At 41.6% G+C, this 17,232-nt stretch overlaps 1 protein-coding gene across 8 annotated transcripts in view; it reads left to right on the forward strand.

The window, feature by feature from the left end:
- The window catches only part of MTMR3 (myotubularin related protein 3), a 74,272-nt gene that overhangs the window by 34,838 nt on the left and 22,202 nt on the right, over positions 1–17,232 (forward strand). For all 8 annotated transcript variants that reach the window (XM_042886183.1, XM_042886181.1, XM_042886179.1 and 5 more), the window contains 4 exons: positions 6,410–6,492; positions 8,742–8,908; positions 12,559–12,655; positions 14,426–14,539. In XM_042886183.1, coding sequence (XP_042742117.1) covers positions 6,410–6,492; positions 8,742–8,908; positions 12,559–12,655; positions 14,426–14,539 — 461 coding nt within the window. The remainder of the gene's footprint in view (positions 1–6,409; positions 6,493–8,741; positions 8,909–12,558; positions 12,656–14,425; positions 14,540–17,232) is intronic.

Consider the following 17,232-nt stretch of genomic DNA (forward strand, 5'->3'; position numbering starts at 1 on the left):
ATTGGTGCAGAACTTCCTATGCTGCAGTTTCTGGCCGTTTCCCCTTGTCCTGTCTCCACTGACCACTGAAAAGAGTCCGGCCTCGCCATTCTGCCCCCCACACCTTAGATATTTATAGACCTGGATCAGGTCCCCTCTCAGTCTTCTTTTCTCAAGGCTGAACAGACCCAGTTCACTCAGCCTTTCTTCATAGCAGAGATGCTCCAGGCCCTTCACCATCTTCGTGGCCCTCTGAAGGATCATAGAGCTCCTGAGGATCATAGAAATAGATTTTATGTGAAAATGAATTCAGTGAGCATTGTATAATCCCTTAGTATGATGCTGACATGTTCCTGTCTTACAGGTTATAATACAACTTGTAAACTATGTAGAATTCGCTGGGACATTATACATGGCACAGAAGTGTTTTTGCAAACATTTGATGAAACCAGCAAGATAGGTTCAAACAACCTGGACATATTTTCCCCCTCCTATCAGGATGGGCTTTTCACCAGTTCTTTAGTTCAAGACCATTCCTGCCTCTGGTAGTGGTGAATAGTTGCCAGGTGTCAGTATTGAATTACCGAGTTAAGTGTGGAGCACCAGAACTGCTGGATGTTGTTCTAAAGCTGACCAAAGCAAGGGCAGCAGGAAAGAAGGCAGGTGCCTGTCATGTGCTGCACTGAGATGTGCATCCTAGTGGTGTGCAACATCGCTGAGGTCTCCTGTGCACGTAACTGGTAGAACTTTTGATGTTGTATCAATCTTAACTTTAGCTTGTTCTTTTATTGTTTCCAGAGCCAAATGTTTAATTCTGTAAAAAAAAAAAAATGTTTACTAATTATTTAAATCTTCACTGTTTTGCATTGTCTCTAATCCTATGGCTCTGTTCTTTAGGCTTATATGTGCCCCTCATAGTTCTTAATCACATTAAATGCCCTTTGAGTTCATGAGCTCTCAATATAGGATGCAAGGCATATCTGCTGGGCTAGCAAAGGTCTGCATACAGCACCAAGTGCTACAGTTCTTGGTGTGTGCTTTATTCCAACAAATCAAGGTATAATTTCTCAACATGGCAGTTATTCAAAATGCTGGCAGAACATTTCTGAAGGCAAAAATTAAACTGGAAATCTAAGGGCTCTTGTCTTTTGTTGCTGCCTGAACAAGGAAGATAGTTTGTGTGTGCATGAAGACAGAATAACTTTGCTTTCCATTTCTTATTGTGTGGTCCAGGAATATAATGTGGGACTCAGTCTGTGCATGGGAATGGCAGCCAAGGTTCAGCCAGGTGCTCGTGGCTCAACTGCACTCCGGCCACTGCTTCCCACTGAGCTGTTGGCAACAGCAGGAGGATGTGTCAGGAGGAACGTGTGTTGTAGGAGTCCTCTTCTTTGTGGTAGAAACATGATTTTGAAGGCTGAATTTTCTCTATTACTGCGGTATTTAGTGCTAGATTTGTTTGTTTTTATTTGATTTGGAGTCTGAATGTTGTGGCAGAGGAAAGGACTGAATGTGTAACAGGAGGTAGCTGAGAGCTGAGAAACAAGAGTAGCTCTTGCAATTGGGAGTTTGTGCTTAGGAATGCCAGGAAATGGCTGAGTTACGTTATTAGAGAAGGCACTAATCATGCACTGATGTATCAGTCCTTAGGATAACTGGAAAATAATTTTGAAGAGTAACCAATTGAATATTTATGAGCAGTAACAAAAATTGATGTTTTCTTAAATAAAGTATTATTTGAAGTTAGGAAGAAGTACATAAAATGGTATAAATATTACCATGCTAATTTTGCTTCACTGACTTTTATGCCCTCTTGGTCCATTTGATGTCTCCAAGGTTTGTTAGTCTTTCTTTGGATGTCATCATTAACCAGAAAGAGTCAATTAGATACTTTAGGTGGAAGAGTAGAATACGGTTATTTGCTAATTCTCTATGGCCGTCACTAATGACTTATTGTGGATTCTGTAGTATGGGACCAAAGGCAGATAGGGTTTGGAATGCCTGTAAGGATGAAGGGTGTTAGCAGTAATTAGGAACCACACTTAAATTGCTGAAGTTTGGAATAATAAGCACTTTTGTTACTGTTGATGGAATGGTGATTTTCTAAAGGGATTCTTCACTGAGTAATCTCTGATTGTGTTCATCTTGATTTCTGTAGTGGTTTTGTATCACGGGCTCTTCAGAAAACTACAAGAAGAAAAAGGGAAGTTTCCTTAGGTTGGGATTGTTTTATCTTTCAGTGATTTTCATAAGAATCAATATCCTAAGATCAGGCTTACTGTCAGCCTTCCCACCTCAGCAGAGAGAAGCATTTGTGTGTATGAATGAGGATTCTTAGTGTCTGGATTATGGTGCTGTTAAAATGAACGCCTTTGCAGCTGTTCCATACAGGCATCTCCTCTCGAAGTAGATGGAGTGTTCCTGTGTGCTAGCTCTAGAAATGATCCTCCAGGGAATGCAAAACTGCCTGGAGGAAATGGAATCCAGTTAAAAACGGGTTCCCAGTCTTTGTTTTTGTCCCTCACTGTTCTCTTTTTGTTTACAATTCAATAGACTGGCTGTCCAAACGATGCTTGTGAAACCTCAGTAAGTAGCACAATGTTGCTAGATCACTTGCTGCACCTGTGCTTGAAAGTAAATACAATTAAATGTTGATAATGCTCACACTGCAACACTGCAGAAAAGAATTGTATGCCTGAGTCCTTTCCATGGATAATTTCCTAGAGCTGAGCAGTAACAGGAATGTGGTGTTTTAAATGCAAAAACAAAAGATCCCTTAGACCATGCATAAATTGGAGGGATTATGGCATTAAAAAGCATTGACTTGCATTTATCCACAGGATGAAAATGCAGACACAACAGTGATATCTCAGTGCACATGAGAGGTTTGGTTCCCAGGCTGATCTCTATTGATTGGCTTTCCTTAAGAAAATTTCAAACTTTGCAGCTGGAATTTGTCTGATCATTTCTCTCGATGTAAGCTCATTGCATTTATGGGAGAATTAAAATATTAGAATAGTTTATGAAACCATGGGTTTGAATGCAGCCTCTTTCAAATAGCGGATTTTGGACGCAGAAGAAGAAAAAAATCATACTAGCAAGATGGAGGCTTTCAGTCTTGGGATCACATGAGTTTTTGTGTGAGCTTCCCTTTGCTCTTTAGTGGAAAAATGATTTGTTTGGTTTCTTTCCAGACTTACGTGAGTATTATAGCTGTGCTGCATCTCTGCTTAGTCCTCATGTCGATCCCAGGTCCTCCAATTGTGTGTTGGTCCTGAAAGCAAAAAAGGGGGCTAAATGATTACCTGTAAGACGAGTCTAAGCTGTAATGTAAGTGTAATTAAAAGCAAAATTTGATGTGGGTACTCCTTGCAAGGTCTGTGAGCAATATTAGGGCTGGAAGGATTTGAACTCCTCCACCTGTGAGAGTCCTCTAAGGCCTTCTGAGCTGATCTTGCAGTGTCTGTACCTCCATGTGCTGTATTCTGTGTTTCAGGACGTACAGCACACAGCTTTGACCTCATACTATGTAAAGTAACCAACATGTAACGTAACCCTAACATTACTTCAGGCTCAGGAGCAGGAAAACAAGAAAGTACTAATTACAGCTCAGGGCCTCTGAGTTACACATGGCATCCAGGAGAGTCTGAGGCCAAGTGGTGTGCAGGGTACAGAACAGCATCGTCAGTCTAGGGATCTGTCCTAAAACAGCCTGGACACACTCCAGTACTGCTCGGCAGCGTGCTCACAGCCTGAGCCAGGAGATGGGTTGTTTCAGCAGTGTAAACATCACTTTCCTTTTTCTGGGTCTGGAGGTATATTTCTCTAAATATATTTTGTACTGTGGTGAGGTGACGGCTCCAGTAAATAAAAATTAAAGGAGAGATGACTTCCAGAAGAAAATGGTTGAGTTGTAAGATGTTTCTGTTTAAAAAGAGATTGATTTTCAAGAAGAGGAGCACAGGGCTGTAGTGCTGTCTATCATGTGATGTGGCTGGCCTTTGATAACAGTGCATGTTTCTTTGTATAAAGGTGAAAATTACTGCTTCACTGCTTTCTTTAGATGGATGTTAGTATATGGTGAAGTGCTTGCATATAAAATCGAGGGCTCTATCAAGAGCAAACTAACTGCACGTGTCTGCCTTGCTGCGTGCTTCAGCCTGAAGTGTGTTAACAGTGGAAATGGAAGAGTATCCATGGGAAGGGAGGGGAGGGTGAAGGTGGATAGTGTTAGAGTTTTTTACTGGGCATTGAGATATGTGACAGGAGGGAGTTTGAAGAGGATCAGAGTATAGATCTTCATGACTGGAAAAGAAAATTTGAAAGACTGGTATGAAGGTAGTCCTAAAGTAAGAAAGAAGTAGATGGGGAGCCATGTGTAGACTGTCAAGAGAATAAAGAATGGCTGTTGAGCAGAGGGAGGATTGAAAAGGAGTAGAACAAAGACTGCTTTGTAAGAGGAAATCAGAAATAATGCAGAATGGAAGAATAGTTGGTATGTCATTAGAGTGCAGGTGGGAGGAAGAGGAGCTAGAACAAGGCTGGTGGGAAGAGGGAGCAAGATGGGTGCTGGAAGGAGTGCAATAGAAGAGAGCTTGAAAAAGAAGAATAGCAGGTAAAGGAACAACTGACCTATAAAGCATGCTTTCTAGGTCTCGAATCAGGTAGTAGGAGGAGGGTATCTTTCTGTGTTGGTGCCATGTAAGCTGAGGTAGTTTTAAATCATTTATTGATATATGTGAGACTGTCTGGTCAGGAAGGAAGACTGGAAGGGTTCTGGTCCAGTCCCTCATTAGACAAATTATCACAGTTTTATCTACCTTGCAAACTAGACTAAAGTTGGAGAAATTGCTGATAAAAATAAGAGCACTGACTGTAGTAACAAAAGGACATCTGATAAGCTTGTCTGCAGTGCATTTGAGTAGTTCTTTATGTAGGTATCATCACCATCTTCAGTGTACCAGTTCTAACTGCTCACTTGTTCCACCAGAGCTGGGTGGTTCTGCAGACAATTTTATCTTAATGACAGCAAATAAAAAGGAGGCTTGGCTGAGGGGTGCATGTTTGGACGCCCGTTGATGTAATTTACTCTAGACTGTCATGTAATTTACTTTAGACTATTGCCAAAACAGTAATAAGACTGAATGCATGGACTAAAATTCAACTTCCAGCTTTGAATACCCTGACTACTGGGCTGTCCAGTCAGACTTCACCCTGTGTAGGCATCTCTGTGCTCAGAAGGTTTCTTATGGCTCACGTTTCTTAGACGTGTTTCTTCTGCCTCCTATTTTTGATTCCTTTTCTCCTTCCATTCAAATCAGGGAATACTTAAGCTTTGTGATGGCTGAATAGAAGCAGCCTTGGCTCCACACCTCGGATCCTTGGTTGGGAGTGACCTTCGAGGATGTCTGCCCAGAGTCACACAGGCACTGTCAGAGCAGGGTTTAAAGCCAACGTGTAATCTGCAGGGCAGAGCTTAAACTGCTGGATCATACCTGGCTGGTGACAAAGAAGAGAAGAGCATTTGAATGCTTCTCTGATAGCATTTGTATTCAAGAATCTCAGGGGCAGAGGTTTTGCTGCCTTGTATAATGTTCAATATCATCTCTAATAAGTGTTTCAGACAATTTTACACTTGGTCTTAAATCCTGTAACTGCGTTTGGAATTTAGACAATTACGTATGAGATACTTGAGTTCTAACTTCTGTCACTTAAGACCGCAGCGTAGGTTTGCCTGTCTCGGATAAAAGTCCAAGGCTATTAATGAAAACTAATATTTTCATTGTGTGGTTTCTTCTCATCTTTAAAGGTATTTGCACGTGCTTCTGCAAGGTACATGTGCCCTAAAACATCACAAGTTCATATAAGTGCACCTTTAAAAATGAACGATTCAGCTTTATTACTCTCAGTACAGCAGCTTTGATCGCGGGTGTTGATTTACAAGTGCCGAAGGTTTTCCCTAAATAAGACACATAGAATACATCCCTATAAGAAGCATGTAGACTGCAGCGGCGTGCTGAGAGGCCTCTTGCTCAGCATTTTGTTTCCAACACCAGTAGCTAAAATTACATTTCATAAATCTCTAAATTTGGACCTACAGGAGAGAAGCTTCCATGAGGGAGGAGTTTGTGGGTTTCTGCTGCTTTTTCTGCCTTCACATACGTTACCAGTGCTGCAGTCCTGTCCCTGATAATTTCAGCTATTTTCCTGGTATCCCTTAAGGTTTTTTGGCTATGCAGCAATGGAGCTAGAAACATCACTGATCTACAGTACTTCAGAGCAGTTGAAGTAGCTGTACCTAGTTTCCTTTGCTTTTCTCTCTTTCTTTTCTGTCTCCACGCAGTCCCATTATAAATCCTTGTGAAATATACCAAGAAATTGCAATGTTAATGCCACTTGAAATTAAATCATATTATCTTTTTAATTGCAGGTTCCGTTGCAGCTTATAGAAAGCGTTGAGTGTCGTGATATATTTCAACTTCATTTGACTTGCAAAGACTGCAAGGTTATAAGGTATGACTAGGACAGATGTTGAATGGTGGTCAGTGTACCTTCTGTGTAACGTGAACAGCTGTGATGGTTTAAGGAAGTATTTCTTAATTCATTTGTGCACTTGCTTTCCCCTGAAAGTTTTTCTTCTGTCTGCTTTTGTGTACGATGGGATGGGATTGAGATGTCTGCATTGTAGCAGACCCTAAGAAGCTATCTTACTGTATTTGGATTTTAGTTACACAGCTTTTTCTCTGCCTTAGCACGCACTGCTGCACATGAAACTAGATGAAAGCACTGAAACACACGCTTCTTAGGAAAAATGTATTAATCAACATTTGGGACCGAAGAGTAGGGGCTTAAGATACAGGTTTGTGCAGCTCTACCTGAAACCTTCAGGCTGGATAGCACCAGCCACCCTGTGTTTTGACAGCTGTCAGAGTGCAGGAGGTATCCTTAAGAAGAAAGTTGGGAAAGAAGGCCTGGAATTAAGGTACAGCCAGGCCTGCAGCCCACCTTGGCTCACAGCAGGTTAAACAGCATCCTGTGGGAGGGAGTGGTAATTTGCTTCTGTCCTTCAGCAGGTCTTCAGCATCTGCCCCTGGAGTCTCTGAGCTTCACTGTTCCCTATTTTGTGCTGGAGAAATTAATTTTGATCTATAAACTTTAATTAACAAGAAAGGAACGTTTTTTCTGATTAAATGTTTGCTGGCAGTACCTTTCCTATAATGAAACGAGCCCCAGTCACATCTGAGCACTCAGAATGTTTAACAGGCCAGCTGCTTCTCAAAATGCTGTATTTTGGTGAGGTCTGATTTTACTTCAGAAGTAATATTTAGTTTAATTTGAATTAAATATTTAACTTCCTCTTAACTCGTAGCTCTTGACATTTAAAAAAAAAACACTCTCCTCTCTACATTAATTTAGTTCTCTTCAATTGTACAGTGAATACAAATTATTTGTATTTATGACCTCCATGATGAATTTTCATTCAAAATTGCAGCTCCTACAACCAGTACTTGGTGGCACTAACTGTTGGAAAACCCTGAGATGTGGGGTTGAGAAGGCAAACTTAGAACTTGTGTCATGTTTTCATCAACAAGGCTGTTGGTGTTTTGAACATTAGGGCTCAAATGAAGATAGTTTTGGAAATGACACATAATGACTTGAAAAGAATTTGAAAAGTGGGATATTCAGGTGAGATGTGTCTTGTCTGACTAGAGACGTTTAATAGATAATTAACCAGCCTAAGCTAATATTCTGGGCTCACTCTATGGTCAGTGATGAGGAATGAATGCAGCCAGGCTGTACTTCCTCACAGCTATCCCAGGTATGTTTGTAAAGCAGCACAAATTGGACATCTTCTTCCTTCCACTGTGTGACTGTGAGCTATGTACAGGTGGGGATGATAATCCTGCCCTTAGAGAATGCAGATGCTGTCATTAGTGATGAACGTGGCTGAACACAGGCTGAGCTGCATGCAAATGTTTGGTGAATATTTTGTATCACTGCTCTTATTTCCACCCCGTTATTCTGAAGAGGCCAGAAATCCTCATTGAAATAAGCCAATGCCATTTTAATATGCTGCTTTGAGGTGTAGTTTCTCCTGTGCAGGGGATGTTCCTGCTGGCTGTTGATGTTAGTGTGCCAGGTTTGGCAAAGCTCAGATTCAGCAACGTTATTAAGGCCAGCAACGAGAATCTTAGCATACGTGGTCAGGGAAATAATGTGAGATCTCAAATACTGGAGGTTGTCCCCACTGATAAGTAGTACATTGTTAAGTATATTGTTCAGATGGATTTTGCTTCTGTGTCTGATGAAAAATGCATTCTTGCTTGCAGGAACATACTACATTATAATGAATGCAGTAGTTGTGTGCTTAGTGTCCATCAGAGCAAGATGCCAAACCATTCTGCTTTTGTAGGAAGGCTGCATCTGAACTCAGTGGTGCTGTCCACCATTTTAAACGAGGTGTCTGCATAAATGCATTCCTCATTCGTGATGAGTAAGGTGTACCGTTGGCTTATTCCCAGTCACAGAATATTGCTTTCATGTTTAGAGTTCAACTTGAATCCACAAGAATGTATTTCTGTAGGAATATCCAAAGGTTTCGTTTTTACTGTCTGTTAGAATATAAAGAAGCAGAACTAAATCACCTGTAAGGTGTTTGCTCTCATTTTTTTGCTTTCATGGATGTTTTCATAGCCTGTCAGATGTTATAATCTGGCATCTGTTACTGAGAATTAACAGATAAATGCTTCTTTCTGTGACAGGTGTCAGTTTTCTACTTTTGAGCAGTGTCAAGATTGGCTTAAGCGTCTGAACAATGCCATCCGCCCTCCTTCCAAGATAGAAGACCTGTTCTCATTTGCCTACCACGCCTGGTGTATGGAGGTGTATGCCAGTGAAAAGGAGCAGCACGGGGATTTGTGTCGGCCAGGTATGAGGAAGCACTTTGGGGTTCAGCACAGATGGTTTGACTGTTGACTGCCTGCTTTCTGCTGAAATCCAAAACACTCCAAAAAAAACCAACCAACCAACGAGCAAACAGAAAACCCACAAAAACAAACAATATCAATATTCTTTTTTTTTCTGTTTAAATGATACCCAATGTATTCTGTTCTATCACTGGCACAGGTTGCCCAAGGAGGCTGTGGATGCCCCATCCCTGCAGGCATTCAAGGCCAGGCTGGATGTGGCTCTGGGCAGCCTGGGCTGCTGGTTGGTGACCTGCACACAGCAGGGGTTTGGAACTGGATGAGCATTGTGCTCCTTTGCAATCCAGGCCATTCTGTGGTTCTATATGGACTCCTTTCACATCAGCTCTTGCACTAACTCAGTGGCTGCAGAGTGTATCTTCACTTGCAGCAAGCGCCTTCAAGGTCTTGCATGTATGGACTTCTGCATGATGTGAAGTTTGTTCTGACTGGACAAATGAGAGATTAGCTCCTACCATGGCTACTTTGGGGTAAAAAAAAAAGAAACAAACTGTGCAAAACTGTGCAAACTGCACCTCAGTGTTGTGGGGAAGTTCCTGTGGTGATTTAATTTAGGCAGTCACATGTAGTACTGATAACATTTTGTTCACCATGGCAGTAACTCATTCTAAAACATTTTGTACTGATTATACTCATGTTTTTAGTAATTACCTGCAACAGCCACCTTTAGCATGGATGTTGTGGAGTAGGAGGTAAAGAAGGAAATCTGAGCTGTGAGTTTCACAGCTGCAGCAGTGACCTATTTTTAGTTAAATACCACCTGCACTAGATAGTTAGAGAAGTCCATAAGTAAATAAAAACTGCAAATTCCTCCCCTGGTGGTTATAGCATTTGCTTGAATGTGAGGAAGTCTGTGTTCCAGGCACCCTGCAGTCTGAGCCCCTCTACATTCATACATCTTAGAAAAGCACCTTAATTATCAGAGCTTTGTTAATGGAGGGGAATGGTAGAGTGGTGTGACACCTATCACTGGAACTGGTGTGAGGCTTAGCAAAGCCTGCAGTTTTCTTGATGGCTGAGGAAGAGCAGCCAGTAGGTGGCACCCAGGTGGGAGGAGGTGTGCTTTGGTTCTGGTTCTCCTGCACTTCCTGAGCTTCCTTAGCGATTGTTGAAAAAGGTAGAAGAATCATCAGAGCAGATTTTAAAATTCAGGTCTTTTCCCTAAGTAAATTCATTAGCTGGAAGATAGTAGAAATGTAGGCTTGTTAAATCTCCTTTGCATCCTGTTCAGACAGGCTTCAACCCAACAGTGGGTTGTGCAGAGCAGCATTCACTTTGTGATAAACATTTTTTGTCTTAGAGCTGTATCTATGAAATTGCTAAGTAGTAACTTGTTCTCCTCTGTAGCTTGCTTATTTCTGATGGTAGATGTTTTTCTCCTATAAAGAATTAAACTATAGTTAAAGTAAGCCAATGGGAATATAGTTAAAAAACGAGTCCAAGTCATTGGATTTTCATTTGTTTATTTACATCAAAGCAGCCCAGTATTTGATAGAGATGGATAAAAATACTGAGTTGCTTCAGAGTTCATCGAAGTATCAAGTTCTGGGGAAAAACACATTCTAGAGCACTGTCTGTGTATGTAATGGGAGCTTGAGCTGTGGCTCATGTGATCAACGTTTATAGTTGTAAAGCACACATCCATGGTGTCTGTAGCTTGCTTTCTCTTCAATCTGGAGTTGGTGGGCTGTGCTTAGGAAGTTAGATTGTGCATCTTGGCTCAGAAGGCCTCTCAAAATGTCCCCGTTTCAGGAGGGGCAGACAATGGTAGGGCTGTGATTTCATTTCCTGGAGAGAAGAATCTGATTTCTTGATGCACAGAGCAGCTATGAACCAGAGGGAGAAATCAAACATATTTCATTTTCATCTGTTTCTCTGAAACACATCAGCAGTATGTGGCACTGATGGTTGGAGATACTCCAGTATGCTCATTTGCTACCCAGACTATTAATTCAGCATGTGCCCTGAGTTTTAGTGGCCATTCCTCACAGCAGCTGATAGTGAAGCCCATCCTCAGTGCATCAAGGGCACGCTGCTCTTCCAATAGAACATTTAGTGACAGAAATAAAAGGCAGTGATAAGGAAGAGCAGGACAGAAGTGGTGGACTGGCCAGAATGTATTGTTCCAGTTTCATTTCTGCACTTGAGAAAGGGTCAGAGGCCTGTCCTCACAGAGAGGACATTTCAGGATGATCTATTCTAGGTGGCTAGCAGATAATAAATTCAAGCTCATGCAGGCAATAAGAGTTCGTGTGAGAAGTGGGAAAATGTTGGCAAGCTCCACTGCAATCGATCTGACAGCAGGAAAGTAAAGCAGAATGCAGTGCCTCCCCATTACTGAGATTGACCGTGCTGAAGATTCGCAGCCTGGGAGGCAGAATAATTTCCTTCTTTTTGGAAATTATTTTACCAGTGACATGATGGAAAGTGAGACAGTGATGATGGCAGTCAGGTCCCTGGTCTTTCCAGTGAGCCTTGAAGGGCTGTTCTCTGCTTGCACACTGTGCCATTCTGCCGTTTCAGCTTTCAAACAGCGTGAGAAAAGCAATCTCAGTAGGCTTACCAAATAGCCTGCATGTGGTAAAGCACACCTGGAATTGCAGTGCCATCTTCAGCACATGAACTGAGCTGTAGTGACACAGTACAGTAGTGACACAGTGACAGTAGAGTGACACTGTAGCTTTTCTTTCATGGTTAATTAAGTCTTGTGGTTGGGCCATTATCTTCATTCTTTACCTATTTCTCTGTATTTATCTCTAATTGCTTGGTAATATCTCAAAAATGCTTCAGCTATGGACCTCTCCATCCCCAGGGACACGTGTGTCTGCATGTGTATCTCATGTGTTTAAAGACATTGAAGGTTTTGTGAAACATGTAAAAGAAAGATGTAATACTTGAAGCAGTAATTTTCAGTACTTTTTTCTCTCACTTGCTGCCTCAGGATTTTGTGGTAGTCGTTTAAAGAGGCAAGCAATAGAAAGACTTGCAGAATCCTTTTCTTCTACTGGTGCTCAGACATTTGCATCTGTTGTAACGTAGACATTTCATACAAGTTATCTGCTTCTGCACTCTTAAGGACCATTAATTCTCCAGATCTATCAAAATACTTTTTCCTTTCTGTATGTTTTTCAGCTGCATTTTAAAAATTTTAAAATTATGTCCAGGAAAAAATGGAGCTCATTCCTTTAATATATTAAACTTCATGGCTGATATTAGTGTCTAACAGTCACACATTGAATTCTCATCACCTCTCTGATTTAGGCAGTTTAGAGATGGAAGCCTGAGATGCACATTAACATACAGAGCTCAGCTGTTTTTCTTACACGAGCCTGCAGAGGCAGGTTGTTTTAGAGAAAAACACTGTTTATGGATTTGGGCATTTCCAGAGAGCTGATCAGGGGGAGCCAGCAATACAGGCTGAGTTACTTGTGCTTGATACAGGTTTTCAAACAGGGCTATGGAAGGTGGACAATATTTCTGAAATGTTCTTTCCTCTGTTTAGTGTTTAATGAGCATGGTGTCTTTCTCTGTTTTGGAAGGTAGGAATCTTGTTATTTCACCTTTGTTTTCTCTCTCTGCTTTCAATGCCCAGGAGAACATGTAACTTCAAGGTTTAAAAATGAAGTGGAGAGGATGGGTTTTGATATGAACAATGCCTGGAGAATTTCCAACATCAATGAGAAGTACAAGTAAGTTATGTGGGCTGCTGATCTGCAGCCAGACAGCATCTCAAAACGCCACTTTTTTATAGCAAGTTACTGAACTTTTTCCAAGTTCTGCAGTTCCTAATAAGGGACAATTGCAACTATGATTTTTTTTTTTTTGCTGTTTTATAGCATAAATGTGCTTTTAAAGTGGTATGTAATGCTTTGTTAACTGTTAAAATTTTGCAGGCTTAGAAATACCTGATTTTGATGTGCTTGCTGGAGATCTCCTTAGAGAATAAGCTTTCTAGTGCACGAAGGGGAAGCCTTAAGAAGTCAGCGGAGAGTGGAGCTGTGCTGAACTTACAGAAAGTTTTTTGACATACCTTATTCTCTAACTTATGACAGAGCTTTGTGGGAAGGAATACAGTTTGGATGAGTCAAACCTACAGACCCCGAAATAAGTGGAAAAAAATCTTTTTCTGAGAGTAGGATAAATAAATGTCCCTTCTTCTGTCTGCTGGGTCAGAGAAAGGAGTTTGTCTGTGTATGGTCAGTGGCAGTGTACTGCTGCAGCCCCATCCAGATCAGTGCAAAGCCAGCAGTAACACTTGTGATGGCACGTGTTTCATTGCCTTGTCTGTGGAGGATAATGACTTGCAGTTGGAAGCTGCTGTTACTGCATGAGCAGTATTTGTGTCTAAAAGTCTAGCCTAGTAAAAAACTAAAGACTGCTGAGGAAAAAGAGAACTTCAGTGCCATGAGGAAGCAGAATAATACAAATGCTTCATTCTTGTGGCCAGCACTTGAGATAGGATTGGGTTTTTTTTCAGCACAATTGATACATTTTTCGGAATAAAGTGCCCTCAAACCTGTCCTTGCTCAGTGCACGTGTCTCTTTTTAAGTTCCTTCATGTAACTTCATTGTAGGAGTGTGTATTCCATTTTCAGTAAAACTCAGGTATTGAACTTGATTTTTTTTTTTAAGGATATTCTCCTACTATTGTATATATTTTAAAATGAGTTATAAAATTATTGTGGTAGACTACCCAGAACCATAATGTAGTTAGAACAAAGCAACACTAATTGTTAATTGCTTATTGCTTAGTTAATTGCTAATTGTTCTTGTTTCCCATTTCTTCTACTTATGTTTTGCTAGAAGACCTTTTTAGGTAGAAAGGAGGAGGAAGTTTTTCCCCCAGAGGGTGGTGAGGCACTGGCACAGGCTGCCCAAGGAGGCTGTGGATGCCCCATCCCTGCAGGCATTCAGGGCCAGGCTGGATGTGGCTCTGGGCAGCCTGGGCTGCTGGTTGGTGACCTGCACACAGCAGGGGTTGGAACTGATGAGCATTGTGCTCCTTTGCAACCCAGCCATTCTGTGGTTCTACGAAAGAACATCCAAAATGGGCAGCATTTTATTATGTCAGAATTCGGTTCTGTTAGAATTAGAACTTGGATGGTAGGTGTGTGGGTTCTTCTGTGCTTTGTGACCCAGTGCCTAAGTGGTTAATTCTTTAGCTTGGAGAGAATGTAGAGGTTTTTTGTGTGCCCAGTTTATTTCAGCTGATGGAGTCTCAAATCATCAGCATACACAAACAGAAATCTTCTAATCCTGAACTGCACCTTGCTGTTCACAGTAATTTTTTAATATGCTGGGGAGAAGCTGCTTAATGCACATTGAAACAGGGTCTAACAAAACTGCTGGACTGATCAGGTATCAGGTCGCTTATCGTGTTCTTTGGTTCATGCTGTGTAGGTGGTGTGCAATTGCTCTGTGCTTCTTACATCCAACCCTCTGTGCTGCTTTTCTCTCAGGCTCTGTGGCAGCTACCCCCAGGAGATTATAGTTCCTGCCTGGATCACGGATAAAGAGCTGGAGAGTGTGGCAAGCTTTCGGTCTTGGAAGCGCATCCCTGCTGTTGTGTACAGGTAGGCACTGGAGCAGCTTTCACCTGACAACAACTGAGATGTTCTAGCAAACAAAAGTGAAATAACTTGGAACCAGGAGTCTTGGCGTTCAGGCTCTGTGGGCCCCAGATGTCCACTGGGCAGTCTTTAATGGAAGTGTTAAAGATCTTTTAAATTAATAGTTTTCTCATATATTCAAAGTAATTAGAGGCTTACCTCACGTCTTGCCTTGTTCTTGTGTGTGTAACATGATGTGGGGGGATGATTCACACAGGCCCAGGACCTGCCAAGGTAGAACTGGGGAACTAGGCTGGAAAGAGGCAACAAAACCTGGCACAGTCTCCTCTGCGCTGCCTGTGGGAGCCATAGCACACACCACACTGAGCTGATCTGCTCAGTTACCCACTCTGGGCTTCTGCTGCTCCGCTCCAGAGGGATCCCAGAGGCAGTCTTGTGGATGAGCAGAATAGGAGCTGGGAAGCAAGTCATCCGAACAGTTCAGACAAGGATGCCAGGGTGCTCTTGTACAAGGAAAGAAGTTCAGACCTGTGATTAAATGACAGCCAAGTGTGATGCGCCCACCTTGATGGTTTGGGGTTTTTGTCTCTCTGTTTGCTACTTGCACATTCACATCACTTTATACCTATTTAAACCTCCAAGAATGTGTGCACAGCAGCACATATTGGCCCTTGTCAAGCCATTTATAGAGTAAGACAGATATGTTCAGTCTGAGTGTGAATAATGGTTTGTATCTTTTAATTCCAGATGTGTTGTGGTAGCACTCAGCATTGTGTGTCCTGCAAGGCATTCATAGGGCAGCATCTCAGTTCAGGTAGTTATGTATTTTGAAAGTATGAAAAAGTGTAAGGTGGAGAAATTGATGCAACTGCAGACATGGTGAGTAGCATCTCTAGCCAGGTACTCTCGCCATCTTTCTTCGGTTCTCACTTGGCCTTTTGGAAGAAGAGTCATGCAGAAAAGAAACACAAGGAGAAAACAGATAGTCAAACCATGCACTATAAACAAGAACAAATCCTAGAATTATTTAAAACTCATTTACAAAATAATGCATTTGTTAGCTCCATCTACGTGTTTTATATAGTTTAAGCAGGCATCTTTTTCCTTAAAGTAAGTCCAGCAGTCGTTCATAGGATAACTGCTCTTCTGAGACATTTGTTGGCAGCTTATTTAGTAAGAAATATATTTCAGATTTTTTTTCCCAAGTATTCTGGGACCTTTGTACTCGTTTCCTCCCATAAATGTTTAAAATCTCTTCAATTCCTTTGTCATCTGATTTTTTTTAAAAACACAGCGAATACTGAGAGTTCCATTAAATCTGCCCGGTCTCTTTTCTTGGAAACAGAGAGAAAAGAGCTTTTTTCTGAGCTGCAAGTGAAATTTAGAGGTCAGTAAAGACAGAATCGTATGACCTTGGTCAGAGGAGCAGGCACACAAGAGTTAAGGGTAGGCTATGAAGCACCATTTACAAAGGATGAGAATTCCTGCTCTGTGAATGGAGAACAAATCGCTCTGTGGCAGCACACGGATGGTTTTGAATCCTCCTGTCTTTCCTCCTTTTTCCCCTCCAGAATGCAGTGGCAGCATGCTCTGCAAACATTCAGGAATTGCCCCCATCTTCTGTTCACTCTGTGATGGGAAAATGTTTTCCAGTATATGCTGATGTTTTTTAGACATAGGTGGTTGGTTGTTATGGTGCAAAAGTGTTTGTGTGTGTAAAAGAGAGCCGTGCAATTTATGTACAGCTTTGTATCCAGCTTCCAACGCCTTACTGCAGAGCTTTGTGCCCTTGGTGCAGTTGTCACATAATTGGGCACACTTCAGATGGGGAAGTGTTGCCTCCATTCTCACTGCGCAGGAGAAGTAATGAATTTCTGAGCATTCTTGGGTGCAGCTGCATTCTGGAGGTTTATGGGATGGTGATTGAAGTGGTTGAAAGACCTCACGGACTGAAACTGTTCAATTGCTGGCATTAATATTCGACTGCTCAGATGAGTCTACATATGTTGAATTACGACACAGTATTTCATTTGTATCTGTTCCAGTGAGAGAAAAGTTCCCCTTTTTTGGTTTCTTTTTCCTTTATCTTGACACTCAGTAATAGATTTTCGAGACATTCACTTCATTGTTCTGCACTCCAGTAGGAGCCAAATCAGCTGCTGCTTGATGATCCGTGTGATTGGAAATCCATATATAGTTCTCTCTTTATATATGTGACATAAAAGCAGCTTTTTTTCCTTACTTTTGAGGGAGTAATGGGCAAAAGCTCATTCAGCATTATTATCTGTTGAATGATTTGGGGACTATTGATTTCATTATTTATTGATCACATTTAATAACTCTGCTCTTATTGCTTTACTTCAGGGAAGAAAGTAATAATGTTTTAAATATAGCCAATAACAAGGCTCAGATATTTCCTGAGTGCTGGGACGAGGCAGCAGCAAGGCAGACACTTGGCTACAAAAACCTCTTTGCTCTCGTAAAGCTTTCAAGAGCTGTGGCAGTATCCAGGTCTGGGAAGTTGAACAGGCTGAGTTCAGAGGCAAACTTCAAAGAGTACTCCTGGATTGCATTTCCCTGTGCTCCTGGGAGCACTGCTTCTATTCGATGATCGTATCTCCAGGAAAATGTGACACCCAGCTTCTGCAGTTTCCCTCAGTGTTTGCCTGTTTGAAAATCCGGGCACGTCTTGAGGC

Source organism: Lagopus leucura, unplaced genomic scaffold, assembly GCF_019238085.1.
Source record: "Lagopus leucura isolate 7727_CA_CO unplaced genomic scaffold, USGS_WTPT01 Super-Scaffold_100055, whole genome shotgun sequence".
Lineage (NCBI taxonomy): Eukaryota > Metazoa > Chordata > Aves > Galliformes > Phasianidae > Lagopus > Lagopus leucura.